This window comes from Cheilinus undulatus, linkage group 10 (assembly GCF_018320785.1).
Source record: "Cheilinus undulatus linkage group 10, ASM1832078v1, whole genome shotgun sequence".
Classification (NCBI taxonomy): Eukaryota; Metazoa; Chordata; class Actinopteri; order Labriformes; family Labridae; genus Cheilinus; species Cheilinus undulatus.
The window spans coordinates 39,428,570-39,448,460 of NC_054874.1; the positions used below are offsets into that span (position 1 = coordinate 39,428,570).

Consider the following 19,891-nt stretch of genomic DNA (forward strand, 5'->3'; position numbering starts at 1 on the left):
CCAACTATTAAACGTGCAAAGAAATGAAAAGGAGGTTTCGCGTATATTGATCCACAGTGTATCCTTTTACACCTCCCTTTAAGGCTCATTTTATTGTCCAGTTTTTATTTTGTTTTAATCTATTTTTTAACGCTTATGTGTGCCACTCTTATGGGCTACTAAGTTTTCATCTTGTAAATGTGTTTCATTGATGTTTGTGTCTTATCTACTTACCTCTTTGTTTAAATTTATTTTTTTCATCAAAGTATGAAAATATCCCTCACCCATAATATCTCTCTCCATGTCTCATGTCAATAAAAATAATAATAATAATAATAATAATGTATGCTTAATGTTGTTTTAATGTTTATTATTCCATAGGTCTATCAGTCTATTTGAAGATAAAGATGCGTTAAATGCGTATTTAACAAGCCAGCAATCTAAAAAAAAAAAAAACATCCTGATTTCTTTTAAATGTTGCCTATGTAGGGGTAAATTTAAACACTAGAGAGAAAAAGCCCTCTTTTTATTTCATTTGACGCAGACCCCTCCCAAAATAAACCACCTCATCCATTGTTTCTTTGTGTTCAAAGGTTCAAACGTAAAGCGTTTGATAGTTTTATTTTGAAAACCTTTTACGGAAGTCCGGCCGTTAGCTCCTGCTGGCTTTACTCTGCTGTGTCAGTCACCATGGTGGCACACAACAGAGCGCAGCGGCGTCGGACCTGTCTCTACTTTTAGACCCAGTAAAAATGTTAAAATAGGTGTTTTTCTCAGTGAGTGTACTCGGGTCTTCCTCTTAACATGGACGCCATGTTGTTGCTGTCGGGGTAACCGCTAGCCGTTGGCTCACTTTTTGCGTGTCTGTGCGCGTGGACCCTACATGGAATTTCTTTTTTCGTCGCTAGCAGAATGCTGAAGACACAAGGAATGGCTGTGGTGAACGTTGCCTTGAACAAAAGGACATATTTTTCTCAGATGGAACAACTCTAGAAGACAGTTTGAGCCACGCTTTGTAAAGAAAAGTTTCCGCTGACGGTCTCGGCTTTGGTTAACAGAGAGAGAGAGGGAGAGACAGACACCCCGAGGAGACTGCTCGGCTGTCTGGCTCCCGTCGTGGCCTGGCTCCGGGCACTCCCAGCTTATCCGCTAGTATTGGAGCTCAGGCGACGAGAATAAAGTGAAGACAGCAGGGGGCTTTCTTGTTTATATCCCAGGCTTTGGATATATTTAAACATATTCTAGGATAAGACATTTAATATCCAGACGTCTTCTTCCAAAACAATGGCGTCTTATGTGGATAACAGCTTTCGGCAGGCTGTGATGATGAATCCGGCTGAAAGGACGCAACAGGTCAGGAAAAATATCCAATTATAACCAACTACAACTTCTCTCTTTGTTTGAAAATGATGGTCTCTATGTATGCTAATTAATCATTACATAGAAACAGTGCATCACGCTGAAACTGCAACAGTGTTTTCTATGCATGCAACTGTTGCCATTCAGCTTGTCCCAATGTTTTCGTGTGGTCACATCCCGCTAAGCCCTCTATCAGCAGAGATAATCAAGGCTACTTAACATAACAGGAGCTGCAGCCTTGGTGGGAGCCGAACTTAAGATAGCCTCAATATGTACTCTTTTCCTGTACTTGACATTTGTGCATGCTGCTAACACTATGCTGGGTAAAAGTACTCGTGCATCTAGAAAAATAAACGAAAGAGGTGGAAAAAAGAAAAGTATGAAAAGGGCACCGGCTGTTGCTAGTCCTAACCTAGCCGTTAGCTAATACTAGCCGTTACCACACCTAACGTCTTGGTTGTCTTATTATCTGTGCAACCCCCCTTTTTAAACATATGCCAATACCTCTCAGCTAGTATGATGTCTCCAGTGTTTCCCCACTTTTAAAAATGTTTCTTAGATGTTTTTAAATGCATGTTTTAAAAAGGTGGAAATCACAGAATGACACCATTTACATTCTTTTCGAAATATATTACTGCATTTTGTTTGCTGAGATCAGATTTATGTTGATTTAGTTCAATGCGATTGATACACGATGATGGTTTAATGTAATTCCTATTGAACTCTTCAAACAGCCAAGCTCAGTCTGCATCTCTTTAAGATTTGATGGTGGCAGATGCTGTTATTCTTAACAACAGTCACCCCATATTGATTTTCTGATGCATGATTGAAGAGATATATCTAGCCTGGGCTGTGCTTATAAAATGTGTGAAATGATGCACATGGAATGTGTTTTTTTCTGATGGTTCATGAAAAGTCTGTCTCTTAATTACTTTAAAGCGCAACGCAGTAACTGCACATTTTCAACCCTTTATATCATTGATAACAAGGGTTAGAGAGCTACTGGTTTCTCTCCTGGATATGCAAATGCTCTGAAATGTTGCCACTATTAAAGCCACACACATGCTCCTCAAAATGCATGTCTTCAGACTTGAGCAGATACACACACTAAATCCAACTGGGGCTGAAAAGATTATATTTCATGGTCATTTCATTAGCCTCTACTGCAGATGGATGCTGCTTCTGCAGAGGCTTCACACACAATGGGCGATCAATAGGCCACCACTTAAAACCAGTGAGCTACAGTTAGTGGCACAGCCTTCTGCTTGTCTATCTGACATTGAGGAAACAATTATGGTGTCATTGACCGCTTGTTAGCTGTAGTAGGCTCATAGTCTTTACAGCTTTATGCAGGCTATAATTTATGCAAGTGACAGATGCCATCATGGTTATGGAAACAAAGAGTTGGATGCAGGATTTAGCAATGATCTTTGAGACTTCATTTAACAAACAAGTTGATACAAGGGTTACAACTAGTATTTATTCATCACTCATTGATCTGGCAGTTGCTTTTTCACAATTTTGCTCATGAAATAACAAAAATGACACATGTGAAGAGCCCTTTTGGGAACATAATAGATTTCAAAGCTTTTCTGATTGATTTTCTGCAGTGATTGAGTAGTCTTCATTTTTTTCTGATCACTTTTCCATGGATTAATTGCTCATAAATAACTCAAACTGCTTGTGTATTATCCAGACATGGTAGTCTACTCTTTGTTTTATTAGCTACATCAGGGGTGTCACACTCAACCACAGCAGGGGCCAGATTCTGGATTCAGGACTAACCTGAGGGCCTAACAGGGTCACCTTTTTAACCATAAACTGTCAACCTTGTTTCACTGGTAATAAAATATGAAATGTGACATTTACAAAGTTAAAAAGAACAGTTTATAGGCTCACAATCTGAGAAAACTAAATGTATTAGTTCAAAAAGGTCAAAACATTAAATTGAAAAATAATGTTTTTTAAGGGCAAATATATTAGAAAGAAAGTCAAAATCATGAGTTTAGAAGGTCAAAATATGAAATAAAATTTGTAATCATGAAATTAAAAGTCAAAATATGATTCAGAATTTTAAATTGTGAGTCTAAAAGGTCAAACTATGGAATTATGATAACAAAGTCTGGAGTTGAAAATATGACATAAAATACAAAATAATTGTCAGAATATCAAAATATGAAAAAAATAAAAGGTCAAAATATCACTTTAAAATTGGAATTATGAATCTTAAAGCTCAAAATATTATATGAGAAGTCAAAATAATGAGTTGAAATACTCAAGTATGAAAAATTAAAAGTCAGAATCCTCAGTCTGAGTCCTAATTGTGAGATGCTAAATTGAAAATGTGAAATTAAACCACAAATTAATTTCTTTTCCCACATTCCTTACTTCTTATCTTAATGTTTTTACTCCTTACTTTTTCAAATTTTATGACTTAACAATGATATTTTAAGTCATCAAGGATAAGTTCACATTTTTATACTTGAGGAAATCTGCAGACCTCATACTGATGGGCCAGTTATAACAGAAATATGAGATCATCTTGTGGGCCGGATTTAACTGTTCCACGGGCCGGATTTGGCCCCCTGGCCTTGAGTTTGACACCTGTGACCTACATGGAGATGATCCTAATAAGGAAATAATTGCTGGCAATCTTGAAACTACCGTAGGACAAACTGAGTGAATATTAGTGCTCCCTGTTGTTGTTGTTGGGCCTCATTTCAAACTTGCAGTCTCGTAGTACCTGTGAGATAACCTGTCTCATCCTGCTCGAACCCACCAGAAAGAATTTGCATCAGTGGTGTCATATTAACATCAGAATGCTTTACAGCCCCGACGAGAATATGTGAGGGGGAATTATGCTCCAGGCATTACTGAGTTGCAAAATAGTCCGATTAAAGAGATACCGCCTTGCATAAAATATATCCCAACAGGAGATTTATTTGAAAAATGTCTGGTATGTCTGTGGTCCTTCAGCATTGTGGAGCCTTGTTGTGAACTCATGCTGTGTTAGTATGTAAACATTTCATTCAGGGGGTCTCTGAAATGAGGGGAAAATGAACAGAGGAGAAGTGGGGCAGTGAAAACAATGACTAAATCACTGTTTCAGAATGATTTAGTCAGAGGTATGAGTGTGATGTCCTAACAGGTTGTGGAAGTGTTTAGAAACACTACTTCCAGGTTATTTCGCAGTTGCATCACTGAGGAATTCACACCTTTTCTTTCACAAGAGTAAAAGCCTGAGGTTTTTCTGCAACATACGATTATTTTTGACATAGCAGTGCATGGTTTCATTGAATATCACGCGTGGCTCTATTGCTTCTCCCCGTCTTTGTTCTTCAATGGCAGCACCTTTGCCAGCGTTCTTTTCAAGTGTCTAGCAGCAACCGAGCTGGCTGACACAGTTTATCCTAATGGTGTTGGCAGGGTCTCTCTGTCAGGATTAGCTAACGGTTACAGGGATCTGTCTCTATCCCTCAAGACTGACCACAGTGGGATTTGACCCTGAGCCTCACCCCATTGTCACATGGCAGGTTAAATAACTGACCACTTGACGGCTAGTGTTCACAGCTGCTTTGTTTGCATCGTTTGGGACTGTAACTGGAAGTGGAAAGGAGACCGTGTGATAGTGAAGAAAGCAGAGGGAGGAGGACACATTTTTCTGTGAAGACCGCAGCACATTTTTCAGCGATGATATAAATTAAGATAACATGACATGCCTGTTTGATTTCCAATTTCATGTTCAAAGTCAGTTTGCATTTGAGGGAGAACAGAGTTCAGAATTTCTCATTTTTTTAACCTAGATACCAATGTCACCATGCTGCATTGTTTTGGTTAGTTCATGGTCTTTGCTGTTCTAATTGATAGTTAAATGATTGCTATTCCATCTACAAGGCCACATATTCTTTTGCATTTCTCCCCAGTTCAACCACACATTTAGCCTGTGTTTGAATGTAATCCAAAAGGGTTGTAGGGATGATGTATTTCATCATATAGAGACTCAATTAAGTAAGAAAGGGTTTGTAGGGTGTTATCTTAAAATAGCTGCTCCTCCTCTGCCTTGCCTCAGGGTTGTCTTTTTGCTCTCTGCACAGAGGAGACCATACCAGGACGGACACGTTATCAGATTTATAGACAGTGACAGCAGCCCGCCTCTGCAGTAGGATGCTAGGATGGGCTTAGATTTAACATGTCATACAGTCATATTGAGCAGATCCCTTGTTAAATACTTAGCATGACAAGTGTCAAGGATACAGCAGCTGAATAAGCAGGAGAGCCCATCTGTTAAACACTAGTAGTGCTACTGGATTAGCTATTTGCATTTGTGTCAGAACAATTCATCATTTTTGAATGGTTGGTTTCTTATAGATTATAATAAAATGCAATGAAAATAACACCATTGTTAGCCATCTCTCTCATCTGTAGGAAATTTAAAGTGGTTAAAAACAGACTATTACTAATCCATAAACTTAAAGTTGAACAATACTGTGGAACAAATGGCAATATGATGTATTATCTTTCTGCTACATTTATAGCAGTATGATGCAAAAATGCAGGATTTCCCCAAATAAATGTGAGTTTAATGGGGCCTAAATATGGTTGATTCACTTTTGAATCATAGAATTTAACCCATGTATACCAAGTGTCTTTACCATAGGCCTGCACTCTGTCAGAAATGTGATGATTTATGATATTTTTCTATGTTGTGTTAAGGATATTAAGTCTAATAAATAAACAAATATTTAGAGGTGCACCAGTTGTAAAAAAATCAGGGCTGATGTCTTTACTGATGTTTAGATTATTACCTCTTTTGGTGTGACACTCCCACAATGCTAACATTTTATATTCTGTTTGACCATGAAACAATAGGGCTGACACCTTCCAGCTAGTTGGTCGTTTGGTTGGTCAATTAGCTGTCATCTGACCCAAATCTTGCTGGTCTGACAATCGTGGGTGGGGTGCAGTACAATGTGTACAATCTAGGTAGAGAGAAGGACACAAACCCAGCAAAAAATATGATTTTCTAATTTTTTTCACAGCACTTATGCCCCAAAGAACTTAAAAATAATACATCCTCAACTTCACACAAAGATGCAGGATTTCAGTTCGATTGAAGTGGCACTGCAAGTGTCACTGCTCCTCTCTCCAAGAGCAGAGGAGAGAGACAGTGAAGTCTCCTAAGTTTAAAGGTGAGACCTATCCAATGTAATGTGAACAGAAAATGCAAAACAGTGGTCATAACACACAGTGGCGATGCAGTTTTTTAAAACAGATTTATTAGTGAAAAGGCATGAAGGCATCAGAGACGGCGAGTCATCTGTGATTGAGCAATAAATTTGGGAGTTTACTCTGGCAGTAGCTGATAAAACGTTTCAATTTAATAGACAAGCTCTATTTGAATAAATACAATAATATCCCTGAAAATGAGATGTGTCAGGTAGAAAAGGAGCTGCCCTGGATGTGCTGATTACTGAGAGTGTGTGCCAGCATTTTAAAAATCTTTCTCAGTATGCCAAAATAATTTGTTTAAAGAAACCAGTGTGAGGTGCTACTTTGACTGTAAAGACTCCATTCTTGATGATTGATTCTTGAGCAGATGTGATGGGCATTTTAAACACTGAGAAACGTGTTAATATTCATCAGACAGGCAGCATCATGCATCACTAAAAGAAAGGTTCAATAAGGAAATAATAACTTCTTTTCTTTTGGTTTGTATTATCAATGTCTTCTATTGATTGTGTGACAGAAGTTAGAACGAGAGAAAAGTGTGCTCTCAGCAAACAAATGAGCATGACGAGACCAACTAAGACCACTCTGTGTCACACTTGGTGAACTTGATGTAGATCTGAGCCAAACTCAGTTGTAGCTTAGTCCACTGTAGCAGATGATATGACTGGCTTTATTCAGGCCCAGCTGTTGCTAATATTTACAAGTTTATTTTAGATGATATTGATATACCAACAATACTGGTACAAAAATATAGTTCAGACCTAAATCGTCAATTGTTAAAACATACTTTAAAATTTAAGGAGTGAGGATGTACAAAAACATGAGACTAAAGCTGTCGTGGATCTGTTGGTCCAGCCTAATTAATCTCCAAAAACCTAAAAGTGTGCACGGATGATGTGTACCAACAATGTAGGCTAATTTATATTGTTGACATATTCTTTTGTAAATATTGGCAGATATGTTCAAATTTGCCTGTAACTTTCTAAGCTGATACTGATATCATGCCATTCCTGTTGTGCATCCCTAGTTTATTGTGAATGCTCATCTTGCAGTAATTATGAATTTGAGATTTGTTGTGCCATCCCGACCACTACCCTTATTTTAGTGTGCCTTTAAAATGAATTGTATCTTGTAGCCTAGAATGTATGTCCATTATCTCTTTTGAAGCTCGTCTTTGTATGACAGTGGCCTCTAATGACAGCGGACTCTAATTGTCAGGTCCCACTGTGGGGGATGGTCTGTCTTCCCAAACCATGCTTTTAACTCTTGGTATCTTTTTCTCTCTGTCTAGATAAAGATATAAAAAGGTTTTGGGGACATGGAAGCCCAACAGACCATTTGCATGCCAAGCTCTTCAGTCTGCAGAAAGTTTTTGAACTTGGAATGGTGGCTGTGTGTGTGTATTGAGGATTGCTTGTTTACTCCAGATTTAATGCCATTAATTTGATGCACGGAGGCATTGAACAGAATGCTTTGAAGTAGCATCCATGTCTTCTCTCATCACTCAACTCTCAGTCATGAAGGACCTTGAGTATATACCCAAGACCGCCCCACTTATTCATCAGTTAGCAAGAAAAATCCCCCTAACCCTGAAGTCTTGCAGGAGGAACACAAACCTGCAAACTCTTGGCTCTCCCAGCTGCTGCATAGATGAATATTTCTGCTTCAGCTGGTTTGTTTATCAGCAGCAGGTAGCCTGACTCACCACTGACATCGCTGCTGCTGTTTGGCTGCAGGTGGCAAAACTAAGGCCACAAACAAACAGTCCTTGGCTGCAGTGACCCTGTTTTCACAGCCACATAGCTGGAGGGACAGGCTGCCTACTTTACATTGTTTCCACATAATTCTGAATGAGCACAGGATGAAGAGACTAGGGACACTCTTGACCCTCGTGACTTATAGCGTGAGCAAAATGAATCATAATTCCTTGGTTTTTGCTGGTCATTACTCAAAATCAAATAAAAACAGCAAAGAGCTAAATGGTTTAGCTAAAATAACAAATATTCAGGATAAGGAATAATCCCATGTTTTTAGAACAATCACTACATGATAGAAAAGTACATAAATGAACAGGTCAGAATACCAGACCTATTTGTTTTTGAAATAGCTTAAAGGAAACCATATTTATTTTTTAATGAAGGTGAAACTTCATCGCTGAGTCGTACAGATCTACTGTTTAGATTACGGCTAATCAAAGTAACAGACGTGTGACACTGACAGGACATAAATTATGCGGGTGTACATACAGATGTAGAAGATTGTTAAAATTATCGATACATTTTGACACCATGTTTTGAAAAGGTAATGTCTGTTATTTCAATGACTAAAAAAAGCACAGAAGCTTTTCACCATATCCTGACCTACAGCTGCCCAGAGAGGGAGACAGAGAAGTACTCTTTCAGGGCAGGAACGATGTTTAGGACCGTGCTTAGAATTTTTCTTGATTTGATTGAAGACATCCAATATCAGGTAGCTAGGAACCTATATTTGTTACTGTAGTATGAAAGTTGATAAAGGGTTGAATGATACCAACGCCAAAAAAGCATGAAACAAAGGTCAGGCTTGGCTCAAAGAAGCCACTCTGCTCCAACCAACGCTGATCTGGATCTGTTCTAGGAGCACAGTACAGTGTAGCAGCTCAGAGCAGAGCGGAGAAGGATAGATATCTTTTGTTTCTGCAGTATACGGTATGTGATATGAAACAATACAAGAATTTATGCCAAATAAACAGTGAGTGTATGTAGGCTTTAAAATGGGTAATTATTATACCGTTATCTCTTAAAGGTGCAGTGTGTTAAATTGGGAATATACACATCTAATAGTCAATTCTAGAATGTAATGGTTATTTCTCTGGTTATAACTGTGGCAACCAGTGGAACGGTAAATATCGGCAGTATAAAAGTGTGCAGGTGTACCATCAAGTATAGCTGGTTGCAAAGAGCACAGCACAATCAAGAGACCCACCACAAGCCCTGGATATTTTGAATGAAGCTCCAAAATTAAAACAACATCCAGACTGTCTACCTTCCCGCTTCTCTCTCAGCTCAGCTTGATTCTCTTTGCACAGAAGACACTTGAAGTTCTTTAAAATAAAAAAAATAATGTGTGTATTTATTGGCATCAGCTAAAATGAGGATGGAAATATCAGCATATTGTATATAAGCAAAAATCCCCCCAAAAAATCCCTAAAATAAAATGAATCTGTGTTAGCTATAGCTTAAGCTATCTGTAGCATGCTTCTGTTAAATCCAAAATAAACCAAGCATTTTTTTCTCCCCCCATTTTCATATCAATTGTTCTGGGGTGGCTTATAGCTAGTTTGGATTTTATCTGACCACATCAGAAGTTGTAAAGCAAGGCCATGAGGTACAAAACACATATTCTGAGTCAAAAAGCCAAGCTTGGTCCCTGAAAATTAAATTAAATTTCTTCATTGGATCCAGGCTTGAACTGTTTAAATTTCTAGTGCTTACATTATGATTATATATTTGTAGAGTGGCAGCAATATTGAATAATATTCAGTATTTATGTTGAAGTTTTAGAAATCGGCTTTCATGACGACCCTAAGATGATTTTACAAATGCACATTCAGTATGCAAACAGTTGAATCAGGTTTTGTGTAAAATGTTGGCTGTGGCTATAAAAATATTCACTTAAAGTCAAACTTTTGACATTCAATAGGAGTCCTTTTCAGTCCTAAGCTATTAATGTATAAACAGGTATAACGGCTAGAGGAAATGGTTTCTACAATTCGTGATTGATGAGCACAAAGCTGTCCTGTCTCTCTGCATCCTGCCTGGTAAAAGCAGCAGGAAGAGGAAAAGCATCAGGAAGCTTTTTGAATGCAAGTCGGAAGAATAGCATCCTCCCTTCCCCTGCAAAGCTGTTTTCATTTAATGAATCTAGGTGTTGTTCTATGACTGCCTTTCTATTTTTGCCAGCCTGTCAGAAGCATGTGAACACCTATTTTAAACCTACCAGTCAGCTGCCTCTAATAGTGGAACTGAATCCAGTAGAGGGTTTGTCTTCTGGAGTAGTAAGGGTCTTTTTTCTCCCAGGGAACAGTGTTTTCTAATTCTTCTGCTGCTTCTTCAAAAAACTATTGCGTAAATTTAGGCACTGCTTGCATCGATGTTTTCTTAGTAAATTGATGTCATATGTTATTCTTGTGTTGTAAGCAGGGGCTGGAGTGGTTTCACGCACTGCGGTCAGTCACAGTGACGTATTCTGCCCAGTTTAACTACAGAGGAAGTTTCAGGAAGAGGAGAAAAAACAGATGATTGGTTCATTTAAGATATGCTTTAATTCCACATCAACTCCTTTTTATGATACTGTGATTGCAATAAAGCATAGCGCTGCTTGTTTGTCAGTGGACCCATAGAAAGTATTGATTCATGTATTAAAATTATTGATTCTTCAGTGTTATGACTGTCTAGAGATGCAACAGATGATAAGGTTGAACCTTAAATCATACAGTTTTTACTGCTGGATGATGACATTTATGGTTATTTTACAGTTTAATTGCACAGATTAATGGTTGAATGTGAGCCAGAAATCATAGGCATTCCAGAAACCTTTCCCTACTGGACTACATCAGGATTGTTTTTGTAGCTCTGTATGCCTGCTTCTCCCTAAAATCTAATAATGAAAAGACCAATCCAGTGTAGTTTGTGTTTGAATGCTCCACTGAGATTGAAGTAAGTTAAACACACACTGGCCTGATTGAACACTGCTGGAGCACAAAAATAAGGTTAGGCTCAAAAATGTCAGCTAGCATTTGTGTTCTTAGTGGCTTTTGTACATTTTCACTGAAGGTAAGTGGATATTTCTGTTCAAGCTTGAAGGATACGTGTTGATTTAACATCAGCCTGTATTTCATCCTCAGATCTTCTCCCTTAGATATTGTTTCAGTAACTTTGCCTTCTTCTCAGTGTCAGATGTAACTTCCAGTGCTCATGTTTTGAATCTCTTCAGTCTAAAAATTGAAACTGAGATAAGGCAGTATCATCACATTGCCCGCTTGTTTATTGTTTAGATCTTTGTGGCACTGAGATCTGCAAAGGTACAATCTCCTGCTGCATTGCATACTTGTCTATTAGGCAAGTGAGACGTAGGTTTGAGAGTTTTGTCTGCTCTACTGAAGATTTCTTCCTGTTATTTGAATGGTGTTTCATGCCTCCAGGGTTGCAGGTAATTATTCTTTTGATCATTGACTCTTCATTGATCAGACCTTCAGATGTATTCTTCAACATTTTATTTTATAAAAGGTTAACTGAATAAAACTCCTTAAAATTACAAAAAGTTGGCACTCAGTCGGCTTGTTTTATCCATGCAGCATTCTAAACTCAAACAACATTAGAAAAACATTGTAGGAAGAAACTAGTAAAGGAACAGAGTTTAGGTGCTCCAATTAGAGACATTTCTTCTTTTTTTTTTCAATAAGCTCATTGATCAACCAGTAAAACTACTGCTAAACACAGATTGAAAATGAAGGGCTGCAATGTCTCTAGCATAATTAAACTGCCTGTTTACTCCTGTTACACCCTGCCTCATTCCATATTATTTTATTCTATATGCATTTATGATGAAAAAATGTATTTAATGTGGCAAAAGTAATATGCCATGATTAAAACTGAAGGAAGACCTTGCCTTGGCGAGTGAAAACAGAGCAAAGGGGAAAATGCACCTCGCAGTTGAACCAAAGTAACTCACTTTTTGATTAATTGATTTTATCGATAGACTAAAACGCCAATATAGATAATGGGACAAGTGCCAAATATCAGCCTCTATAATCAGCCAGGCTGATAATCATTAACCCCTTCCCCTATTCAGATAACTTTTTAATGTTTTGACATGTTAAATTCAATATTCTATCACATCAGGAGATCTTTGTGTCACACCAATCACCCTATGGCCCATTTCAGACTGTGTGGATGTTTGCTGCTTGTGGCTGCTGCATGTCAGGTTGGTTCAAGGCTTTGTATGTTTGGACTGTGTGCTGGCTGCATATCAGCGCTGTCACAGCCCTGTTTTTCTCAATAGGTTTTACCTCGATAAATCTCCCTACAAATGTAGAGCCTAATAGAGATGGAAAAAAATCAGAATAAAAGCTTTCTATTCAAATGAAATGATTTTTTTCACAACAATACCAAACCAGTAACCTGACATGCCAGATGGATTTATTTCACACATCCATCTGGGAAAGCTTCAATAGAAAACGTTTGAGAAAGGGCAGATTTGAAAAAACCTCGGTGTGTGATTGAATTAACGTTGTCTGTCACATCTCTACGGGCCAATAAAAGCAACAAAACACGTGACGTAGGGGCTATCGAGATGCGCATGTGCGGCTACTGAGGATTAACGCAAAACATGGCGACTATCGACATGCAAGTACTCGACATTTGTCGTTTTTGAAAAGAAAACAACTCACTGCTGTTCTTTGTTCTTCTTTTAACTAAGAAATGTTGTCAAGTTCTGATAAAACTGGCGCTTTGGCTGCATCCACGCTAATCTCTTCCTCCATAACTGCACCAGCTCTTGCTGCTGCTTGTTTATGTCACGACTGTGTGCGCCTGAAAGTACTGCCCCTCATCGCTGATTGGCCCTGTCACTTTTTAACCAGGCCCAAACGGTTCAGGTGGAAGCTTAGCAAGATGGATTCGCCAGTGAAAAACAAGGAAACGGGCGTATCCATCTGCTTTGCAAGGTTACCAAACCCGGCTTTTATTTTGAAAAGTACAAACTAGAAGGACAATGTTATGGTGCTTATCTTCCCTGTGAAATATCCTGTGAAATATCCTACCGATGTGAGACAAAGAAAGCTTCAATAAGATTTGAATTGTATTGAACAACTTCGTTAGAACGACATGTTGCCTTCATATGGGTCATCAAGGAACACACTGCAGACGTATTACTCAGGAGTAGATAAACATACCTGCTAAAATGAGATTAATATGGTTCTTTAATGATGATTTTCTTGTCTGCAGAAAAAAATATTTCGGTTCTCTATATTCTCTGGTGTGAGATGTGTTTCTCCTGTATGCAGTCTGGATGCAAGCTGAAATGAAAATCAAACCATGAGGTGCCAAGATGCAGCCACCACCAGTCCAATCTGAAATGGCTATGAAGTACGAGTGCAGCTCCGTAATGGCACCAAACAGATGAAGAAAATCATAACAACACACTTGAAGCTTAAGTTTTAATGTAAGACATCAAAACTCAGTCAGTGCATTTACTGGAGGGATGTACCAACAGACTGCTCTCTTCTGCTGTTTTTCTCTCCCTCTTGCACTCGCAATGTTGATCATTCATAAATAAAAAATGTTGGCAGTTAGACTTTCATAATGAACATCAGTATCTGTGAAGCATTAGAAGCATTAGACTGACAGCAAATCTGTCATTCACAGCTAAAGAATAAAATATTTCTTTCAGTTAAACCGTACTTAAAGTCATAGTTCTTCAAGGTAATGTACTGTGTAACTCTGAGCATATGAAAAACACAGATACAATAGGTTTTAGACAGTGTTTAAGGTGGATACTTCCTCGAGAAGTTCATGTGAACAAGTCATTTGTGTTGCCAAGTTTGTGAGAGTATCCTTTATATCATTTAACCGATTCTTATCAGGGTTCCTTTTTAAACAAAGGAGGGTGAGAGGAAGTCAAAGGAACACAATTTCTACTACACATATCAGGAGGTAAACCACTTTGACTCCACTTTGAATTTGCTCACTCTGAAGTCTTTTGTCTGTTGCTTTCTCCCTACTTATCTGGAGTGTTGGCATATTGAGGCCTCACTCCAGGTTATGTCATTCATATACCAGCTGCTTTGATCTGTTCGTTTGAAACTTTTTATTTCCATAACTCTGCAGGCAAAAATGCAGGGAAATGATGCTTTTAGTTTTGACAGATTTCACATTTTGATGTCGAGTTGTTATGCACAGTGAACACTTTTATTCCCAGTGAAACTTTCATTGCTGTATGCTGCATAGGTTTCATTGACAGTGTGCATTCCTGGGGTTGCATTGTCTCCATTCTTCAATCAGGATGTCACTCCAAGGGTCACACTGTACATTTACTGCAGCTGAATCATGCTCACCATAATGTCAAAGGCATGTTTGAGTTCCTTATGTTCACATTCCTCAAGATATTTCTGAAGCAAAGAAAAACAGCTCTCGAGTCAAGGCTTCAGAAATTCCATTGGCCTTCACAGCAGAAGGCAATAGACCTCATGCCACTGAGCGACCACAGTCTTTACATAACTTAGACCGAGACCCACTTGGCTGCAGTGGAAGCTTGGAGAATAAACTGTTCCCTGACGTGCATTATGTTCATGACTGCTATTGAGTTACGCTACTAGCTGTGGCTGTCATTAAGAGCCTCAATCCTAAACGGGATTTTGGAAATTCCTGCATTTGGAAAAAGTGATGCCTATGGTAGACACAAGGCAATTTTCAGTCAGCCATGTTTCTAAAAATAAATGTGTGAGGTCATTTTTATATCTGTAAATCTTGTAATGTTGTTGATGTAAACAGCCACCAGACTTCTTTGAGTGAATTTGCCCTTTAGCCTCGTCATCCTCCCACACTGTACAGGCTCACTCTGGTGTATAATCTGCTGTATAATCCTCCCTCTTGGTGAACTGCTCAGACATGGAGTGGATGAGATTAATTTGTGTGATTAGAGATCTCTAAATCCCAGAATACGGGTTACAATGCAGCTAATACTTGTTTACAGTATTCGTAACAATGGCACATAAAGATGGTTTCTACTGCAGGAGCGGGGTTGAGATCAGGACAGGAGACTTTTTGTGTGCCAGGGGCAGGGAATAAACTCAATACCAATGCTGTTGTTTTTGGAGATTTTCATTTGAGGGCATGCTTGCAGATTCCTCCATGCTATATCAGTTTTTCAGTCTTTAATAATTTAGAAGAAAGTGGTTTAAATTAATGCTTTAATGCTTATGTTTGAATAGGTTGAAACAAGATCTTCTCTGCCACCCTCTGTATTTATCAGAGCTCAAGCTGAATCCCTGTGCAGTCTAAAGCTTTCTCCTGCATTATCATAAGTATAACCTTTAGTCTCCCTACTCTGATATGAAACCACAGCTGAGCTCATTGGCGTTATGGCTCTGTATATCTGCCCGTGTGTAACAACAAGAGTCAGTTTCATTAACACTACGCCTGGAGTGAAATGCTCACCTGCTTTACTTAAAGCGTTCAAATATTCATCAGGGAGGCACAGGTAAACTTCCTCTCAGCACTGAAAGTACTCTGATATCTTCTGCTGCATGTTTGAGTCTGTACTATGTTCATTACTTCAAACCTTCCTTGTCTGCGTATTCAAATACTTGGAATTAAATTTACATAGCTCCTTATGCTGTGATAATCAGTGTTGGATAGCGTTACTTTTGAAACTAACTCGTTAGATTACTGCGTTACATACTGAGAAAAGTAACAAGTTACGTTACTGCGTTACCAACTTCCAAAACTAACGCGCTAGAGTACTTTTACGTTACTAAATATTAAAACCCTTTAGCCACTTGTTCCACTCAGGTCGTAAAAACAACCGCACGTCTGCATTTGAATATGCAGCATAATCTACAGCCCATAATCCGCGTCTCTGCTGCCTGAGAGCACCACTTACAGACAGGAAAACTTTTACAGCTCTTTAACATGCTCACAATCAGACAACAAGATGAGCAGAGGCAGACAGAAACACTCAAACGCTGTGCGTAATGACAGCGCATAACTGGAACAGCTGCACAGCTGATTCAATGAAAGCAAACAGAGCTTTTAAACTTACGTTTCACCAGGATGCTGTTCTTGTCCCTTTTATCCAAAAATCCATCATAATGGGGATAATTCCACAGTGTCATGCTGTCCTCTCTGTTATCTCGTTGGCTCAACAAGCTAACAGTGCGTGCAGACAATGGCACAGAGTGTTTACCTTCTGCTGGTATGGCGTTACATGCCAACCTGACTACAGGAAGAGAGAAGGACAAACAAGTGCTTCAAGGAGCTTCCTTTTTTCCTTTCACTCTTTTTGAGGCCACGGAAGAGCGAGGAAATTTGGGATTTTTCTGCCAGTAACAGATTACTTTTATGAAAATGTAACTAATGACGGGATTACTTGAATTGTAAAACTAAGGCGTTACCCCCAACACTGGTGATAATGGACATTTACACATTTTCCCCAGTGTCTTCCTCAAGCACGAGATGAAATGTCAACAAGAGATCAGAACTGTTCTAAGACTTCACAAAAGATAGTACCAATTTTTTATGACATTTGTTCTCATATCAGGTTTTAGTCAAGCTTGCTTTAGTGTAACTGATGTTTATTGACAAGGGGATGGGTACCCTTCACATTTTGAAGCGGTACGGTACCGATGCCAGGTACCTGCAAATTGGTACCGGTTCACAAGTTGGTACCCATTTACTGTACTTTTACCCCTACATTTGACTGACAAACATCTGATGATGAAAAAATTCAAAATAATTTGAAGAACTGAAAGGTGTTGTCCATATTCGTATTCAGTGCCTTGCCATCAGCAACAATTGTACTGCTTAATCGGGAAGCACAGTCAAATTTTATTTTATTTAACCTTTATTTAACCAGGTTAGTCCCATTGAAATCAACAATCTCTTTTTCAAGGGAGACCTGACCAAGAATGGCAGCAATCCAAAGTTTCATCAAACAGTACACTTACAATACACATGACGTGATAGAAAACAATTACAAAAAATTTTCACTGCAGATTTGAAAAACATTCAGAGACACCAAGTTTTGCAAAGAAGCCTGGGTGATAAGAGTGCCAAAGCCATGTCATTCTCCTGATCACAGCAAAGTAGTGTACAAAGGCGTTGAATATACTACTGGCCTTTCTATCCTTATTTGTCATTTGAAGATCAGCAGGGCTGTCATCTTTCATAACTCCTTCCTGACAAAAGTCTCTGGTAACTGTAAATTTTACATCATTGTCTAGTAAAGCAGGAATTTCCAAATCTCATTTTAGGATTGGGGCTCTTAATGCAGCTGCCTGAAATATATGCAACAATTTTAAGAAAACAAGTCACAGAAATAAGATATCAAATGAACGAGACATTTTAGAACCAGTTCCTGATTTTCATGTTTTGTGTCACCCTTTAACCAATCAGATTAAAGCAACGAATTAACCGCCTTCCAACAGCCAATTGTGTGCCCCTATGAAAAGGAACTCCACCCTCCTCCAGTCTAAACAAACACACACCGCAGAGGAGAGGAGGGCTAGTGTGTTAAGTGAAAGTGTGGCATTTCAATGACAGCTTTCAGACCACATATCTTAAACTTGAAGGCCAATTTAAAGACCTTTTAGTCAGTGTCATACCGTACTGTTAAATGATTGTTTGCTGGGTGTGCTTTTGATCCTTATGCTGCCCATCACACCTCATGCAAACTGTGGTTTATTAGCAGCGGTGCTGGTGGTCGGCAGGTAATTACTTGGCCATGTAAGCTAAAAGAGGTGATTCATTACAACGCTACTATGAGCAAAAACAGCTGTCTGTGCTAATGGATGCTGTTGTCAGAAGTGAAAACTGCTGCAGCAGCAGTCCTTTAGTTCTGCCAGTGGGAAAGTGATGCATAGTGGACAGCTCAAAAAGGCAAAAAGGAGGAAAATAACTCAACAGAAGAGGAGGGGGAAAAAGCTCTGTAAACGGTGTTGTTTTTCCCGTTTATAAATCAGTGATTAGGAATAGCATTGTTCCACTTTCCGTCTGCAGTAGAGCGCATTGCTGTACAATATCTGTCTTGTGGAAACCTTATCTTTGTAATTGGTCCCTAAGGGTTTTTCTAACCTGTGGTTGGTCACGTTCCCAACTCTGCAGCCCTCCGTCCCTCTGCTGCCCATCAGGGGAAAATGTCCATTCATTACCCGAGGCCTCAACGTAATCTGATTCTCACTGGAATGTTTGACAGTTTCTCCATGCTTCCTGCTTTTGGGAAAAAGGGCATAATTATCTCAGCTTCCCTCAACCGAGCCACCGATTACATTTTCTTTCTCTAGAGTCCAGATCGCCTTGGTGCCAGTTGGAGATGGTCAGGATGCTGTGTCTTACTCTTAAACTAGGGGGATGTTTGTGCCCAGATTTTAAGGCTTCTTCCTCTGGGACACATTTGTGGAAACATTATTTATTACCGTGATGCAACGTTCCTTATTCTGCCCAGACGACTTTTATTTCACTCTGCTGACATTGTGGTATGCTTTTCTCACACCATGCAAGCAATAATTTCTCACTAAATGCAGTGATGTCACTTACACTTGCATTATTTATTAAACTGCATGCGTTCATCGGCGCCTCAGACCTTGACCCAGCTAATTGACACTTGCCTTGGTTGACCTCAAACAGCCATCCTCTGCCAGACGTTTTCCCATATGGTGCTATATTTCCTCTGTGCTTAAAACGTTCCTGCTGAGAGCAAACCCTCTTCATTAATCATTCTAGCCAAGATTAGTATGCAGATCTTCTTATGTGTTAGGCAGCCTCCTTTTGGTGAAAAGACCAAGTATCACAGAAATGGGCTTACATAACGCCACATTAGCTGCTCTTCTGAGGGACTAAAGCGTGCTAAATCTTCTTATAGCTGTATTCGCTTATTTGTGATTGAGTGGTGTGGTTAGCTCCTCTGTGTGTTTGTGGGCAAACATTCAAAAGAAAAGGCTGCACAGTTGGAAGTATAAGGACCTCAGTTTGAACTGTACAGCACCACACAATGGGCAAGAGTCCGGCCCTGTAAAAAGCAGCCATGCAACATGAGCCAAAATGAAAGAATTCTAATGATCTGGTTGAGTTGTTTTCTGTGTAACTTCAGTGCATGTTGTTAATGTGATTCTGTGTAAGGAGGGAGAAGTTAAACAGTGTTGCTTGTCGCTTATCATTCTCAGTTTTTCCACACATTACTACATTTGTGCAAAAACTCCACCATTTGAGCAGTAATTCAACCCAGCAACAGAGTCTATAAAACCTCCTGCTTGGCAATAGATTCTGAATTAAAGGTACAATATTTAGAATTTTCAAACTGTAATTTCTAAGTTTCTAAGTTAATTACCACCCTTATACATATTTTTTGCTCAGTACTTACTGCCTTCCATTAATCCCAAAAGTTTTTAAAGCTAGAAAAATTCTTACATTTTATTTTTCTAACAGGACATGTCATGCCATGCAACCATGACTGACATGTGTTTATAACCGCTGTGGAAATGCTGGATGATAAATCAAATACTGCCTCACAAAGAGCAGTTTACTACTATCAGAGGCTGCTGTTCTGTTGCTGTATCTCACACATCTCT

At 39.0% G+C, this 19,891-nt stretch overlaps 1 protein-coding gene across 10 annotated transcripts in view; it reads left to right on the top strand.

Annotated features, from left to right (window-relative positions):
* The first annotated feature begins 680 nt into the window (after window positions 1–680).
* The window catches only part of rapgef2b (Rap guanine nucleotide exchange factor 2b), a 171,366-nt gene continuing 152,155 nt past the window's right edge, over window positions 681–19,891 (top strand). For all 10 annotated transcript variants that reach the window (XM_041796903.1, XM_041796904.1, XM_041796911.1 and 7 more), the window contains exon 1: window positions 681–1,332. In XM_041796903.1, the coding sequence (XP_041652837.1) occupies window positions 1,264–1,332 (69 nt within the window). In that variant the 5' untranslated portion in view covers window positions 681–1,263. The remainder of the gene's footprint in view (window positions 1,333–19,891) is intronic.